Source organism: Felis catus, chromosome D1, assembly GCF_018350175.1.
Source record: "Felis catus isolate Fca126 chromosome D1, F.catus_Fca126_mat1.0, whole genome shotgun sequence".
NCBI classification, from domain to species: Eukaryota; Metazoa; Chordata; class Mammalia; order Carnivora; family Felidae; genus Felis; species Felis catus.
The window spans coordinates 62837163-62853734 of record NC_058377.1 but is presented as its reverse complement, the minus strand read 5'-3'; the positions used below and the strand labels follow the sequence as shown (position 1 = coordinate 62853734).

The following is a 16572-nucleotide window of genomic DNA, read 5'->3' as shown; positions in this document are numbered from 1 at the left end:
CATTATCTTCATTATCTCTGGTTAAGGCTTCCTGCCTTAATGTTTGCATTAATCAGATTAGTATAGCTACTGACATTCTCCTGGTTAGTATTTTCCTGATATATTTTTTCCTTTCTTTTGTTTTCAGTGGTTCTGGTGTTTATATTCACAATTTGTCTTTCAGAGGCACCTGGGTGGCTCAGTTGGTTAAGCATCTGACTCTCGATATTGGCTCAGATCACAATCTCATGGTTTGTGGGGTCAAACCCCTCATCAGGCTCTGTACTGATGGCATGGAGTCTACTTGGGATTCTCTCTCTGTCTCTCTCTCTCTCTCTCTCTCTCTCTCTCTCTCTCTCTCTTTCTCTCTCTCTCTCTCCCTCCCTCCCTCCCTCTCTCTCCCTCTCTCTCCCTCCCTCCCTCTCTCTGCCCCTATCCCACATGTGCTTTCTCTGTCTCCCTCAAAATAAATGAATAAACATTTAAAAAAGTAAAATGCATCTTTTGTAAGTATTATGGATATATTTACTCTGATAGTCTTAGTCTTGTACTTAGAATACGTGCTCTATCTACATAAATGCAATTGCCGATTGCTTTATAGCTACCATCTTATTATTTGTATATAACCTCAAATATATTAATTTCCTTCTACTTTCTTGTCTTATTTTGGATTAATGAAATTTTATGCAATCTTTTTTAGTATTATTTTGGTGACGATCCCAGCATAAAATCAGTCAAGATGATATTCTTGACTTACTAGTCTATTTAAGTATACTGTTTGAAGTACTCAGGATTCCATATAGTTGTTTTCCTTTCAGTGACATATTTTCCCTGTGTGAAAAACTTAATATAAATTAATGATAAAATAAATCATCATAAAGTACTCATTTTAAAAACAATTTTTTCTAGAGTGCAGCTAATATATAAGATGAAGTCATTTCATAAGTCTGATGTCATTTGTCTTTCTCAAGGGTCTTTTAGTTACATCCTCTGAGTCTCTGATTGATATTTCTTTCTATTACAAGTAATACATCTCAGTTCATGTAACTTGCAAATGCCTCAAAAGAAACTATGAGCTAATCACTACTCTTTCACTTCATCTGAGTATAAATTCAGAAATCTCTTTTTACATTAGAAATGTGTGTGTGCATCTGCACAGAGGCAGGAACCCATGGGAGCAGGATGCCCAAACAAACTCTTCATGTTTCCAGCCACAGGAGAGTGGCTGTTATAGAGACATCTTTATAAAGTCATCCAGGGGCCAAAGCCACAATACTTTGGTTTCTCTTCAGATCACATAAATATCTCCTGTTTTACCAAAGTCATATGCAGTGGGCTAGTGAGAGGTTGAGAAGTCACACTTTGCCTGACAGCAGCTGGATGATCAAACTGCCATTTGGGGCAGAATTTCTCTGTAGGTATTTTGGAAACAGTATGTTGGAAAGCCAAGCATAAGTGACACTTTTGAGTTTGCACTTCAATTTAATTCACTGCTCATATAGAAGAATGTTATTGTATCCTCAGATGTTGGTATGTGAAGACCTGAAGATTACCCAGTGTGTGAGCATGAACACATTAGGTTGCGGGTCAGCTGAGCTCACAGAAGGTCAGCTCAGCTTTGTCTCTGATTTGATTATTTGAGGCATATTTTAAGTGTCTGGATTTGTGCCAACTGCCACAAAGAAAAATGATGCGTACCTTTTTCTTGACTTTAATGAGCTTTGGTCCTCCTAGGAAAGGTGCCTAAGAACTATAGATCCAGGCAGAGGGATAAAACCATGAAACAGGAACCTATAGAATTCCCAGGTGTCCCTGGGAGGAAGATAACTTTCAAATTGGGAGATCAGAGATTGGCCAGAATTGTGGTCAAATTTAGGTAAAGATAATGGGAGAAGCAGTCAATGTAATGTCTGAAGCTGAGCAGAGCTGAGGCTAGGGGTGGCTGAACTGAGGTGGCAGTCTTGGATTAGGGTTAGCCTAAATCAGTGGTTAGGCCAGTTAATGACAGTTGGATGTAGCTTTATCATTCTCAAAGTATTGTCCCTGGAAAAGCAGCATAGGCATTACCTGGGAACTTGTTAGAAAGGTGAATTCTTGGCTTTTCTCCCCAAACTACAAAATAGGTAACTCTGGAGATTGGTGTCAGCAATCTGTGTTTCAACGAGCTCTCCAGGTGATTCTCATACACACCCACATTTGAGAACCACTGGTCTAGATAAAAGAAAAGCCTGATAAGAAGCCCGCACTATATATTGAAGAAAAAAAAAATGGAGAGCTCTAAATATCGATTTGGAGGTGTGTGTGTGTGTGTGTGTGTGTGTGTGTGTGTGTGTGTATTCAGGGGCACCCAAACAACATGCGCCAAAATTCATCTGTAAGGGATGGTGGGATGGTTTTTCCTCTGCCTCAGAGGAGAACAACAGCAGAACCTGGCAACTTCTTCCCATCAGGGTCCAGGATGGTTAAGAAGATCCTTGAAGAGAACTGAAGCTCCAGTTTGTGCAGCATCCTGTCCTTGGGCATGTTTATTCCTTTAGTTCTTCTCTTGTTCTTGAAGCCTCATTTCCTTATTTTTTCTCCTTTACCCAGGAAATACAATGGTTTTTATTTTATTATTTTTAAGCAGCTACTTACCGAATACAGATGCAAATAAGATAATGCACAGGTAACTTTTGTATTTATTGTTTCCACCCCTAGGTTTCACCACTAATTGTTTTTTTTTTCCTTTCCTATTCTGCTTTGTTCTGCTTTTTAGTGAGTATTAAGCAAGACTGCCAGTGGTTCACAGTACATCAAGATATAGAGATGCTAAATTAAAAGAGTCAAGGGTATTATGATGCTTTCAACAATCTGTCAGTTTCATATATCTGACTTGTACTTATTGAGTGCCTTTTATGTCAGCAGGTGCAGGGCACTTTTCTCTGTGCTATTATAAAAAGATAAGATTTCATTGCTGACAAATGGAGCACAGAATTTTTGGCAGACAAATAGGACATACCATTTGTATGGGAGAGTGTTATTAATGCTTTAATAGCAGCATGCTCAGGAAGTTAAAGGATCATAGGGAAACAATGGAAAGGGGAGGCATCTAACCATGGATGCAGAAAGAGTAACAAGAAAAACCATTCCTAAGAGCTATAACTCTTGTTCCAGATAGAATGCAACAAGAAGAAGTTAGTTATTTGAGGGCAAGAGAGTTGATTCTAGGAGAAGGAGATGACATGTAAAAACACAGAGTTGAGACAAAGAGCAAAGCATGTTCTGTCAGTGGCTGGGTTTATGTGTGGAGTTGGAATATACTCGTGAAGGGAGTTATTTTTTATTCATAAGGTTATGAATGCTAAGGACATTGTTTTAACAGAGTCACTTGTACAATTTAAATTGTAGACATATTTCATGTCAACAGAATTGTGGAGAAACATGACAGCCTAGAAAAAAAGCAGATACATCAGTTAGGAGATTGTTAATGAAACAGTCAAACCCTGAATTCATGTCTTTCCTTTTAGCGAGTTGCAGGCCCACCTGCCAGTCATGGTACTATTTCGCAACAACACAGGCACCCAGGTGACTGAATTCCTGATGATTTGCTTCCCAGGAATGCAGGAAACACAGCACTGGCTATCTGTAGTCCTTGCTCCCCTCCTGGTTTTGGCTTTGGGGGCCAACTTTGTGTTATTACTCACCATTCGGCAAGAGACATCTCTGCACGAACCCATGTACTACCTGCTTGCCATCCTCTCCGTGCTGGATATCATCCTCTGCCTCACTGTCATCCCCAAGGTCAGACACCTTCTGGATTGACTCCCAAGCATTCAGTTATTTTTCTTTAAATAGTAGTTTGTTTTGCTGCTATAAATCCTACTACCCCTGAAGGACAATCCTCAGTGAGTGGTCCATACCATCACACAGGGTCTGTCACAGCTCCCAGATATGTCCTCTCTCATTCTCAGTGTCCATTTTTTAAATTTTTTATTTTTAAAAATATTTTATTGTAAAATTGGTTTCCATATAACACCCAGTGCCCATCCCAACAGGCGCCCTCCTCAATTCCCATCACCCACTTTCCCCTCCCTCCCACCCCCCATCAACCCTCAGTTTATTCTCAGTTTGCATCCTTCCCTCTCTGTAACTTTTTTCCCCCTTCCCCTCCCCCATGATATTCTGTTAAGTTTCTCAGGATCCACATAAGAGTGAAAACATATGGTATCTGTCTTTCTCTGTATGACTTATTTCACTTAGCATAGCACTCTCCAGTTCCATCCACGTTGCTACAAAAGGCCAGATTTCATTCTTTCTCATTGCCAAGTAGTATTCTATTGTATATATAACCACAACTTCTTTATCCATTCATCAATTGATGCACATTTAGGCTCTTTCCATAATTTAGCTATTGTTGAAAGTGCTGCTATAAACATTGGGGTACAAGTGCCCCTATGCATCCGCACTCCTGTATCCCTTGGGTAATTTCCTAGCAGTGCTATTGCTGGGTCATAGGGTAGATCTATTTTTAATTTTTTGGGAAATCTCCACACTGTTTTCCAGAGTTGCTGCACCAGTGTGCATTCCCACCAATAGTGCAAGAGGGTTCCTGTTTCTCCACATCCTCTCCAGCATCTATAGTTTCCTGATTTGTTCATTTGAGCCACTCTGATTGGCGTGAGGTGATATCTGAGTGTGGTTTTGATTTGTATTTCCCTGATGAGGAGCGACGTTGAGCATCTTTTCATGTGCCTGTTGGCCATCTGGATGTCTTCTTTAGAGAAGTGTCTATTCATGTTTTCTGCCCATTTCTTCACTGGGTTATTTGTTTTTCGGGTGTGGAGTTTGGTGAGTTCTGTATAGATACTAGACCTTTGTCCGATATGTTATTTGCAAATATCTTTTCCCATTCCATCAGTTGCCTTTTAGTTTTGTTGGTTGCTTCTTTTGCAGTGCAGAAGCGTTTTATCTTCATGAGGTCCCAATAGTTCATTTTTGCTTTTAATTCCCTTGCCTTTGGAGGTATGTCAAGTAAGAAATTGCTGCAGCTGAGGTCAGAGAGGTTTGTTCCTGCTTTCTCCTCTAGGGTTCTGATGGTTTCCTGTAGTGTCCATTTTTTAAAGATTTAATTCTTTCCCAACTGACAGGCCCTCTCTCAATGTCTGAGTCAATGATATTCCAAGTTTTTACATTCTTTTTACTTCAAGGGAGATTTTCCTTGACTCAGAATGATCCCACCTTTACATCCAAGAGCTGTAGATTTTACTTTCTAAAGTGTAACTGGATGTATGTTTATGTCATATACTGAGATAGGAAGCAGAATTGAAATAGATTTCTTATATGTCTAGAGAAGGTGGAGAGTATCCAAATGTAAATATTGAACTTACTGAGTTTGGTGTTCTTGTGATGCATTCAACTGGAGTTTCGGTAAGAACTCTGGGGATCAAGAGAAGACAGGCTAGAAGTAAACATTAAACAAGAGGCATGGTCTATAGATGGGGAGAAAAGGGTATAAATAAGGCTCTACTTGGGATGCACATAGAAGGTATTTGAAATTAAGATACTGTCCCAGCTGGGATTATAGGGCTGTGGTTTGGGGATACAGATGGTTGAAGCCATTGAAAGTTTCCCCCAAGGTTAGGTACCATAGGGTGGGAATGAATGCAGTTTTTGAGAATAATGATTCTGGCAGGTCCTGCTCATCTTCTGGTTCAACATGAAGACCATCAGCCTTGCAGGCTGCTTTCTGCAGATGTTCATCATGAATACATTCCTTCCTATGGAGTCTTCCACCTTCCTGGTCATGGCCTATGATCGCTATGTGGCCATTTGCCATCCTCTGCACTACCCATCCACCATCACTGAAAAATTTGTCATTTATGCAGCCATCTTCATTGTCTTCCGCAATTTTGTGGCCACACTACCCACACCAGTTCTGGCTGCCAGGCTCAACTACTGTGCCAGCAATGTGGTGGAGAACTGTATCTGTGCCAACATTTCTGTAGCAAAGCTCTCCTGTGGGGATATTCACCCAAATAAGCTCTACCAATTTGTGAGTGTTTGGTGTCTACTGGGTTCTGACCTAGTGCTCATCTTACTATCCTACTGCTTCATCCTGAGGGCTGTTAAACGTCTGCAGTCAGGAGGTGCAGCAACCAAAGCCTTGAGTACTTGTGGTTCCCATCTCATTCTTATACTTTTCTTCTATACATTGCTGCTTGTCTTCATCTTCACAAACAAGGCAGAAAAGAAGGTGCCCTCAGAGGTACCCATTCTTCTCAATGTCTTGCACCACCTCATTCCACCAGCCCTGAACCCCATTGTTTATGGAGTACGAACCCAGGAAATCAAGCAAGGTATTCTCAAACTATTCAAGTACCAGTTTTGAAAGATATGAGTCAAAGATCCAGGATTATGAAAGTCTGTTTTAGTGATAGATTCATCTAAATGCCCCGAGGAACACATATGACATCCATGCTGCTACCCTCATCTTGAACTTAAACCTTCTGCAGACACTGTCATAATATTTACCCTCATTATCGCCCCCTCAAATCCTCACTGAACATATGTTTAGGCAACAATTACCTTTTTATTCTAACCCGTTGCCATCATGATCCTTCAATACCCATTCATTAAATAATTATTTAATACTTTCCACATACTTCTTAGTCTTTACATTCTGAGTAACTGTCACATTTAATTCCTAGGGCAAGGATGAGACAGCACTTTAAATATAACATGGGGGATGTGGGTAGGAACAGGGGAACCAATGAAGACAATATTTTCTTAAATGTTTTATTTGTTTTTGAGAGAGAGTGTGTGTGAGCAAGGAAGGGGCAGAGAGAGAGGGAAAGAAGATCCAAAGCAGGCTCTACACTGAAAGCAGTGAGCCTGATGTGGGTCTCGAACTCATGAACCTGTGAGATTATGACCTGAGCTAATGTCAGACACTCAATTTACTGAGCCACCCAGGCACCCCACTCAACCCACTGAGCCTCCCAGAGACCCCAAGACTTAATTTAAGTAATCCAGGTGAAATGTAATAATGGCTTGGATTAAGGTGATGAGTAAAAATTGAAGTTATGGGTCAAAGATTTGCTGAGAGTCCATAAGTAGGATATAAAAGATGGAGAGGAGTAAAGGATGACTCCAAGCCTTTTTCTCTTAAGTTTTTATGTAAATTCCAGGTAGTTAACATTCAGTGTAATATTAGTTTCAGGTGTACAATATAGTGATTCAACACTTCCATACAACACCCCAGTGCTCATCACAAGTGCACTCCTTAATCGCCATTACCTATTTCACCCATCTGCCCTCCCCCACCTCCCCTCTGGTAATCATCAGTTTGTTCTCTATAATGAAGAGTCTGCTTCTTCAAGGCTGTTTGCAAAACAGTTGGAAAGGCGGAATTGCCATTAACTGAGGAGCCAGTTTTATATGTGATATCAGAAATTTGGCTTTGGACACCTAACTCTATTTCCATACCAAACTCCTTCAAATGACTGTACTTTTAAAATGACTGTTAAATATCCAAATAGAGAAGTAAAAGTAAGCAGCTGTACATATGGCACTATTCAGGGACCAGATTTAAGCTAGCGACAGAAGTTTGAGTCATCGGAGTATATAGGTAAGATTTAAATCCTATTTAGATGAGTGATATGAATTATGTTGATGAATTATCCACTTATTTCTATACCTTTCTTCAAGAAACTTATTGATGTGTTGGGTATCCTGGATCCATACTTGTTTGCCACTCCCAAAAGAATACAATCTCATTAAAATCAGAAGCTCTTTAATTCTTCTTTGTATCTGGCATTTTGTCTGGCACATAGTAGGTGCTTTTTCAGTGAATAATTTTGACTGTCCCAAAACTTTTGATCACATTATGTGGCATCTGGATTATAGAATATTGATCTAAAAATAGTACTATTTTGGGTGCCTGGGTGGCTCAGTCAGTTGAACATCTGACTCCTGATTTTGGCTCAGGTCATGATCCCAGGGTTGTGGGATCAAGCCCATGCTCATCATACAGCCTGCTTAGGATTCTCTTTCTCTGTCTCTGTCTCTCTCTTCCTTATTCCCTTCTCCCCCACTCAGGCATGCTCTCTCTCTCTCTCTCTCTATCTCAAATAAAAAAAAAAACAAAAAGCACAACCCACCCCCCAAATAGTACTATTTGTTGATGAAATTTCATATGCTGGTTTCAGCAAACATTAAAAGTTATGTCATTTTTGTTAGAATAAAAGCATTCATTAACATAATTTAGCAGAGTAATGGACTTCTTATATTCAAAATAGAGGATACAACTTTGTATTTTATTTTTTTAAATGTTTATTTTGAGAGAGAGACAGTGTGAGCTGGGGAGAGGGGCAGAGATGGAGAGAGAATCCCAAACAGGCTCTGCACTTATAGTGTGGAGCCCAATGTGGGGCTCAAGCTCATGAACCATGAGATCATGATCTGAGATGAAACCAAGAGTCACTTAACTGACTGAGCTACCCAGGCACCCCAGAGGATACAACTCTAACATTTAAAGAGTTGCAAAAACTTAAGCAGTAAGTTCCTTGACATCAGTCTTGGCAATGGTTTTTTGGATCTGATACCAAAAGCAAAGGCAACAAAAGCAAAAATAAACTATTGGGACTACATCAAACTAAAAAGCTTCTGCACAACAAAGGAAATCATTGACAAAATGAAAAGGCAACCTATTAAATAGGAGGAAATATTTGTAAATCATATATCTGATAAGGGGATTAATATTCAAAATATATAACAAACTCATACAACTCAAAAGCAAAACAAAACAAAACAAAGCAATAACATCTGATTAAATAATGGACAGAGGATCTAATAGACATTTTTCCAAAGAAGACATACAGATGGCCAACAGGTACATCAAAAGGTGCTCAACATCACTAATTATCAAGGAAATGCAAATCAAAACCACAATGAGATACCACCTCACACCTGTTAGAATAGATATTTTCAAAAAGGTAAGATTTGTAAGTGATGAATCACTGGGTTCCGTTCCTGAAACCGATGCTACACTGTATGTTAATTAATTTGAATTTAAATAAATAAATTTAAAATAAAAAAGATAAGAAATAACAAGTGTTAAGGATGTGGAGAAAAGGAACTCTTATGTACTGTTGGTGAGAATGCAAACTGGTGCAGCCACTGTGGAAAACAATATGGAGGTTCCTCAAAAACTTAAAAATAGAACTACCCATGGGGCACCCTGTTGGGTTAGTTGGTTAAATATTGACTCCTGATTTTGGTTCAGGTCATGATCTCATGGTTCGTGAGTTTGAGCCCCATATTGGGCTCTGTGCTGGAAGTGTGGAACATGCTTGGGATTCTCTCTCTCCCTCTCTTTCTCTACCCTTCCCTCCCCCCAAATAAATAAATTAAAAAAAAATAGAACCACTCAATGATCCCTCAATTCCACTGCTGGGCATTTATCTGAGGAAAATGAAAACACTAACTGGAAAAGATACATGCACTGCCATGTTCATTGCAGAATTAGTTATAATAGCCAAGAGATAGAAACAACCTAAATGCACATTGGCAGATAAATGGATAAAGAAAATGTGATACATATACACACACACAATGGAATATTATTCAGCCAAAAAAAATGCAATCTTGCCACCTGTGACAACATGGATGGGCCTTGAGGGGATTATGCTAAGTGAGATATGTCGGATAGGGAAAGACAAATACCATATGATCTTACTTACATGTGAAATCTAAACAAACAGCAAACAACTCCTCCCCTTCCTGAGCTTATAGAAACAGAGAATGGATTGATAGTTGCCAGAGGTGGGGGGAATGGGTGAAATGGGTGAAAGGGGTCAAAGGTACAAACTTTCAGTTAGAAAGCAAGTAAGTCATGGGCATGTATGGTTAATAAAACTATATTGTATATTTGAAAGTTGCTGTGAGTGAAGATCTTAAAAGTTCTCATCATAAAAAAAAATGTAACTATGTATGGTGATAGATGTTAGGTAGACTTGCCATAGTGATCATTTCGCAATATATACAATATAAAATCGTTATATTGTACACCTAAAATTAATATACTGTTATGTAAATTGTACCTCACTAAAAATATAAATTAAATAAAGACATTAATACAGCAAGATGTTATTAAATATGTAGTCAATAGAAAACTTGAAACCACTCGGTAGCCAGGCTGAATGTGCCGCTGTCCCTGCCACCCCATCTGAGATCCTAGAATACCTGGTAAGGTGTATGGGAAAAGGTAATTGTTTTAGGTCTCCTTTATTTACAGCTACCCTAGCCAGATTTAATAATGTTCTCTTCAGCTCAGATCTGCCTCCACTGGCATCCAGTCTAGGAGTAATGAGGATGAAATTATGCAATCAATCACTATTAAAAGAAGATGCTTAATGTTGAGCACCATTCCAATTAAATTTTCCCAAGATATAATGTTCTCTGTCCTGTAGCATTCCATCTATAGTACCATTATAATAATAGGTCCAGAATTTGAACTCCAGCCTCTTCTCCTGTATGTCTCTGGTTTGTAGGATTGTGTCCCTGCTTTGGTTCTGATGTGAGTTCCCATTTACTAGCTCTACATTGATCTCTAGTCCTTTGCCAGGTCTTGACTGATAGCCACATGTTTTCTTTCTAAATTTTATTTTTTAACTGTTTAAAGTTTATTTATTTGTGTCTTTTGAGAGAGGGAGAGAGAGGGAGCAGCTGGGGGAGGGGCAGGGAGAGAAGCACCGGCAGTGCAGAACCCCAATGCGGGGCTTGAACACATGAACCACGAGATCGTAACCTGAGCGAGTCCAATTCTTAACTGACTGAGCCACCCAGGCATCCTGATAGTCACTTTTTAATAGCCATTTGTTCTTTGTCACAGGCCCTGCTGCTTGCAGATCTCCCCTGTGGCCACTGCCCTGGGTTTCTGCCCCACCCTCTCTATGGCTGTATTCCACCTACCTGTTAGGGGAGGAGGCAAGGTGTCGGAAAAGCATGGAAGTTTCTTTGCATCTCTTGTCTCTGAAATGCAGCCAGATCAACACTAAACCATCTTGCACGCCTAGAAAACTGATTTGATGATTAACCGAACCAGGTACACGGCTCAGAAAGGTGAACAGGGGAAGAGAGAAGCCGTGGAGGGCAGGGAGCTGTTTTTGCTTGTGGATAGAGGATGGAGACAGGTGGGTGTGGGTGGGTGGGTGTGGGGAGAGTATGGGAAAAGCACCCCTCCCCACCTCCCCATCCCCCCAAAAAGCAGCTGGAGAGACAGTGGAAAAGTGGAAACAGCCACAGGGACTGAACAAAAAAAGGGAGAAAGGAGAAAGGAGAGGGTTTGCCTATCTAAAGGCAAAACATGGTTTCATAGACTCTTAGGACAAGCAATACGTTTTAAAATAACTAGTTCACTGTCTTCATGTAACAGATGAAGATGCTGAAACTCAGTGAGGCTACTGATTTGTTTCCAGTCACAATCTTGTATGTGGTTGTGCAAGTACTAGAGTTCAGAACTTCTAACTCACCATCTCAGGACTTTTCTCTTTTGTAAGTTGCTTACTGTGCTTATTTATACCTCATTTCTTTCCACCTTCTTCTATGTAGAAGAAAATATTTCTTCAATTTTATAGGGCCTAGATTGCTTTATATTCTGTCTAAAAAATAGCATATGCATTCCTCAATGATTGCATATTTGTTCTGTGCATCTTTGTGCCCTCAAACTCTAACAAAGTTTCTATACCAGAGCAGTTGCCTAGGAAATCTTTGCTTAATTAATAGTAGGCCCTAATAGCTTAAAGTTTCATTGCTGGGACATCTTCTGATGCTGTGACATGTTAGTACACCAAAGCAGAAACCTATACGCACATTGCAGAGTGAGTCTTCGAATTCTGAAGATGAAGCTTCAAGCACAGACACTGGTGTGAGGACACCAAAGAAGAGGCTTTGTGTGATAACTTCTCTGAAACCCAGTAAATCTCATTTCTCCACATGTGAGCAATTCTTGCAAGAGCTCTAGCCCTCTGAGGGTTGCACCAGAAAAGGCACATTCTTTGCTTCGGCAAAGATGGGAAGAGAAGAAAATTACTGGCCTAGTTGGAGGTAATGGAAAGAGATTTACTTATGGACTCTAGCTATTATTCATCACTCAGAGCTGACATTTAAATACTGTGGTCTTTTTCAACTGCATTATGCAACTAGGTTAAAAACAGTAATAAATTAATAACAATGTTACAACCAAGGGCATTAATACCCACAGTTTTATATTTAAAAAATTACTTGTATAGAAATAGTAAATACGGTATTAACTGGGATTTATTTCTCAACTATAGAGTTCATCCTCCTGAGTTCTCATATTTCAGACAGAATAGAACTCCAAAGATTGGGAAAAATTTTTAAAAAGTCACAGAAATGAGAGATTTTTCTTGCGGGAGCATTAGGATTTGAAGCAGAGGGATAGAGTCAAGAAATTGTTTCAGATTTAAATTTACTTCTTTCCTTGAACTTACTATCTCAATTTATTTGAGCTATGAGTTTCAACCCAATTTTCCATTAACTGATTTATAAGTCATCATGTATTAGAAATGCAGAGATCCTGTTGTCCTTATTACCACCCTTTCTTCAGTAATCTCTGGATTCCTTGCTTGATCTCCTGGGTTCGCACTCCATAAACTATAGGGTTGAGGGCTGCAGGGATGACATGGTGGAGGACGTTGAGCAGGACTGGCACATTGGGTGAGACCTTCTTCTTCACCACATGAGTGAGCACGAAGACCAGAAGGATGGTGCTGAAGAAGAGGATAAGGATGAAGTGGGAGCCACATGTGCTCAGGGCCTTGGCCACAGCACCCTCTGCCTTGAGTCTCAGCACCGCTCGCAGTATGAGGGTGTAGGAGAGGAGGATGAGGATGAGGTCGGATCCTAGCAGTGTCCAGCCTCCAGCAAACTGGAGGAGGCGATTGATGGTGACATCATCACAGGAGAGCCTGGAGACAGACATATTGGCACAGATGCAATTCTCAATGACATTTCTCCCACAGTAATGGAGCCGGGCAGAGAGGATGGGAATGGACACAGTAAGAAGTGCATTCCTGGCCAAAATAAAGACAGCAGCCTTGACTACAAATTGGTCAGTGATGATGGATGGGTACCTCAGTGGGTGGCAGATGGCTACATAGCGGTCATAGGCCATGACCATGAATGTGCAGGACTCCATGGCAAAGAAGCAATTCATGATGTACATCTGGAGGAAGCAGGCATAGAAGCTGATGGACTTGAGGTCAAACCAGAAGATGGCCAGGACTTTGGGGATGACAGTGAGGCAGACAACAATGTCCAGCAGGGAGACAATACTGAGCAGGTAGTACATGGGCTGGTGTAGAGAGACCTCCAGCCGGATGGTGATTAGGAGAATAACGTTAGCCCCCATGGCCAGGAGGAATAGGAGGCTGAGGGGCAGGGACAGCCAGAGCTGCCAGCTGGGGGACCTGACAAAACAATTCAGGAGAAAGTCTGAAATCCTAGTGGAGTCATTTCCATGAGTTGTCATCTTGTGGATTCTGTTTCTACAGATTTTCTTTGATGATCTAAAAAATTAGGATCAAAATTAACCTCTGACTGTGGTTAAAATGAAAGAAAAAAATTCGACTTCATTGGATGTAACTTATGGCTCCAGCAGGTTATTTTGCCTTAATTGGGGATTTTGCATGTTACATACAGAAAAAGAAATTCATTTAAATCTTCAGCAAATTTTGTTTCTCCTCATTTCCTGAATATTTCTAATTTCTTAATGAAACAATCTTATAAAATCGAATTAGTAATTTCAGTTAGCTAGGAGCAGCATCTTTACTTTTGAACATTGTGATAAAATAGACCCCCTGATTTCAGCAATGTGAAGGTGGTGAGATTGGTCTTCAGTAATTCCTCTCTCAATCCCTCTACCCAGTTGCCTAGATAATGTCCCCAATTTCCACAGCAGGTACTGCTCAGTGTTGTCACTCCTTTCTTTCTGTGTGCTTTTTATTTACCCTTTATATACAGGAGACACAAAGATTATCTTTGTTCTCAAGGAAGTGACAATCCACTGGGGGTGATAAGGTTAGATAAATATAAAGACAATGATAAGAATCATGACAGAGCAGTATGCAGAATATTTTGAGAGGGGGTAGGTGAAGATGAACTTCATTCACATGAAAGTGAAGTGTTCCCAGGACTCCTCTCCTGCTGACTTTTAAAAGCAAGTCCAAAGAAAGCCATGAAAAAGAGTTGCCTGTTGCAGTGAGAGATGCCTGCAACATGTTTGAGATCAGCATATCTGGAGTCTTAAAAATCATGCTGTGTAGGGTCCCTAGATTTGTCCACCTGGTACTGGTGTTCTGTTCAGATGTCATCCCATGTGTGGAAATTACTCTGCTTCCTCAGTATTTAAACTTAACTGTTTTGCATTTGTTTAGCTAGCAAGAAAATAAAAATGCCTGCAGGGTATTCAATGGATTTTCAATACTTACTAGGCACTGTGTTAATATATATTTGGAGCATTATCTCACTTGAGATTAAAACAACTATGTGAGGTATGTCTTACCTGACTTTACAAATGAGGGAAATGAGGTGAAGAAAGGTTGAGAAAATCCCAAGATCACTTACAATAATACTAAGTCTAGATGCAAAGTTCTATTTCATTTAAAACCCAATTTTTAGCCATCTATACTGTACTACTTCTAATCAGCAAAGGAACATTGGTTAGATAGTCTGTCAGAATTCCTGAGCCGTATAATGCCATGATATTGTGTTTGGTTCTTCAATCTCTGTAAAAAGAAACCTATCCCCCTAGGGTAACAACAATTTTTGAAAGTTGATTACCATAGTAGAGAGGCATTTTTGGAATGGAGGCTGAGTTGATAAGAAAGGATTTTTAATAGAAGTATGAACCAAGAACTGAAACCAGTTTTCAATGATCAGAAGCCATTGGATGTAGCTGTTAAAATGACACATTTGTTTTCATCTTTGTATGTCCTTGCTCCCACACTTCCCATCCTGATCACTTTGTTTTTCGTTAGACCTCAACCTTTTTTACCAATGGCCCTGGGAATTGCTGGGTCAGAGAAAGGTGGTAGGAATTACCCTCGGCTTCCCCAACTCCTCTTCATTCCTTTTGATGTTCTGCTTCAAAACCAAGGGAGTGCTGTCCTATTAGTGTCTGCCAGGAACTGTGTGTCTGTCTTGGGAAGCAAAAGTAATTTCAAAACAAGCTCCCACTCCTTTTCCTGTTTTTAAGGACAGCATATGTTAACAATGCCTTGGTAAATTTCAGAGTGGTTTGAAAGTTGTCTCATCTGTCAGTGAGACACTATATACAAGGCAGACTTGCTGTTATACCAGCTAATTTTATCCCAGCACATGCAAATTTCAGTGTCAAATTCTGACACTACTTCCTCCTGTCAGGATTTGTCTTTTGCACTTAATTTTTTTATTCCAGCTTCTCCTCTGCTCACATCTTATGTAGTAACATTATAGCACTATAATTCTTAGCTCGGCCTCAAATCTCACCGTAGTTAAACTGGATGTAGGATCCCTGCTAAATTTCTAGAGGATCCAGCCACATGGAAGCACCTCTGCTGCAGGAAAAGAGGATCCATAAGGAAACCTAGAAGAAGCAGATTTTTTTTTCTGAGCAGTCTTGGAAAGCTTATTTCCAGCACTAAGATAGAATTCCTGGAGAGCACAAAGGAATAATTTTCCATCTTATTTTTAAGCCTTTTTTTTTTTCTATTTTTCTCCTTTCTCTTTTTTTTTTTCAACCAATAATTTATTCAACAAGCAATGAGTATCTACTCAGCTCTAGGGCTAAAGTACTTGGATATACATACATATTTTTCTTTTCCTTTGTCAATCTTCCTCTGCAATGAGAGACTCTCTGTGGCAACAGTAAGACTGAGGCCCCAAAGCTAGTTACTTCTTACTTCCATCAGGGACAGGCTGAGGAAGCCAGTTGAAGCTGGAGACCAGTGCAGGGAATTAACTCAGGCTCTTTCCTCAGTCTCCAGGATGGAACTATGTTATGACACCCTGGAAACACAGACTTGGAGTTTTGGAGGGGATGAAAAGGATTGCCTAGCCTCATGGTATTTGGATAAATTTGTGAAATATTCCCACCAGTCTATCTTTCAAACTTAGACTGGATCCAGAGACAGAAAGAAAAGCATCCCCCTGCTCCCCGCCCCCGGAAGCTTTTTCTAGTATTAGCATTTCAGCTTTTAGAATATATTGAATTAAGTTATTCTCCCTCTCTTCACTCTTATACGCATCTTTGTTTTCTGATCTTTGTCATGACATAGAGTGAGTTTATTTCTCCCCCTGATGAATCAAGTATATATACACAGATTTTCTCTTGTGTGGCCTCTAGATTTCCAGACGTCAGACTGAAAAATCAATTCATTTTTTGGGTTGCCTGGGTGGCTTAGTCGGTTGACAGTCCAACTTCGGCCCAGGTCATGATCTCACATGAACAGCTTGTGAGCTCGAGCCCCGTGTCGGGCTCTGTGCTGACAGCTCAGAGCCTGGAGCCTGCTTCTGCTTCTGTGTCTCCCTCTCTCTCTGCCCCTAACCCACTCT

General features: G+C 40.2%; 2 protein-coding genes across 2 annotated transcripts; one reads left to right on the top strand and one right to left on the bottom strand.

Annotated features, from left to right (window-relative positions):
- The first annotated feature begins 400 nt into the window (after positions 1–400).
- Positions 401–6843, top strand: LOC101096511 (olfactory receptor 56A4-like). The gene is made up of 2 exons (XM_003992947.3): positions 401–3759; positions 5651–6843. The coding sequence occupies exons 1-2, from the start codon at positions 3511–3513 to the stop codon at positions 6344–6346; spliced, it is 945 nt and encodes a 314-aa protein (XP_003992996.1). The 5' UTR covers positions 401–3510; the 3' UTR covers positions 6347–6843.
- A 5725-nt stretch (positions 6844–12568) lies between these two features.
- Positions 12569–13516, bottom strand: LOC101088358 (olfactory receptor 56A3). Its single transcript, XM_003992916.2, has one exon. The coding sequence runs from the start codon at positions 13508–13510 to the stop codon at positions 12569–12571; it is 942 nt and encodes a 313-aa protein (XP_003992965.2). The 5' UTR covers positions 13511–13516.
- Positions 13517–16572: the final 3056 nt, after the last annotated feature.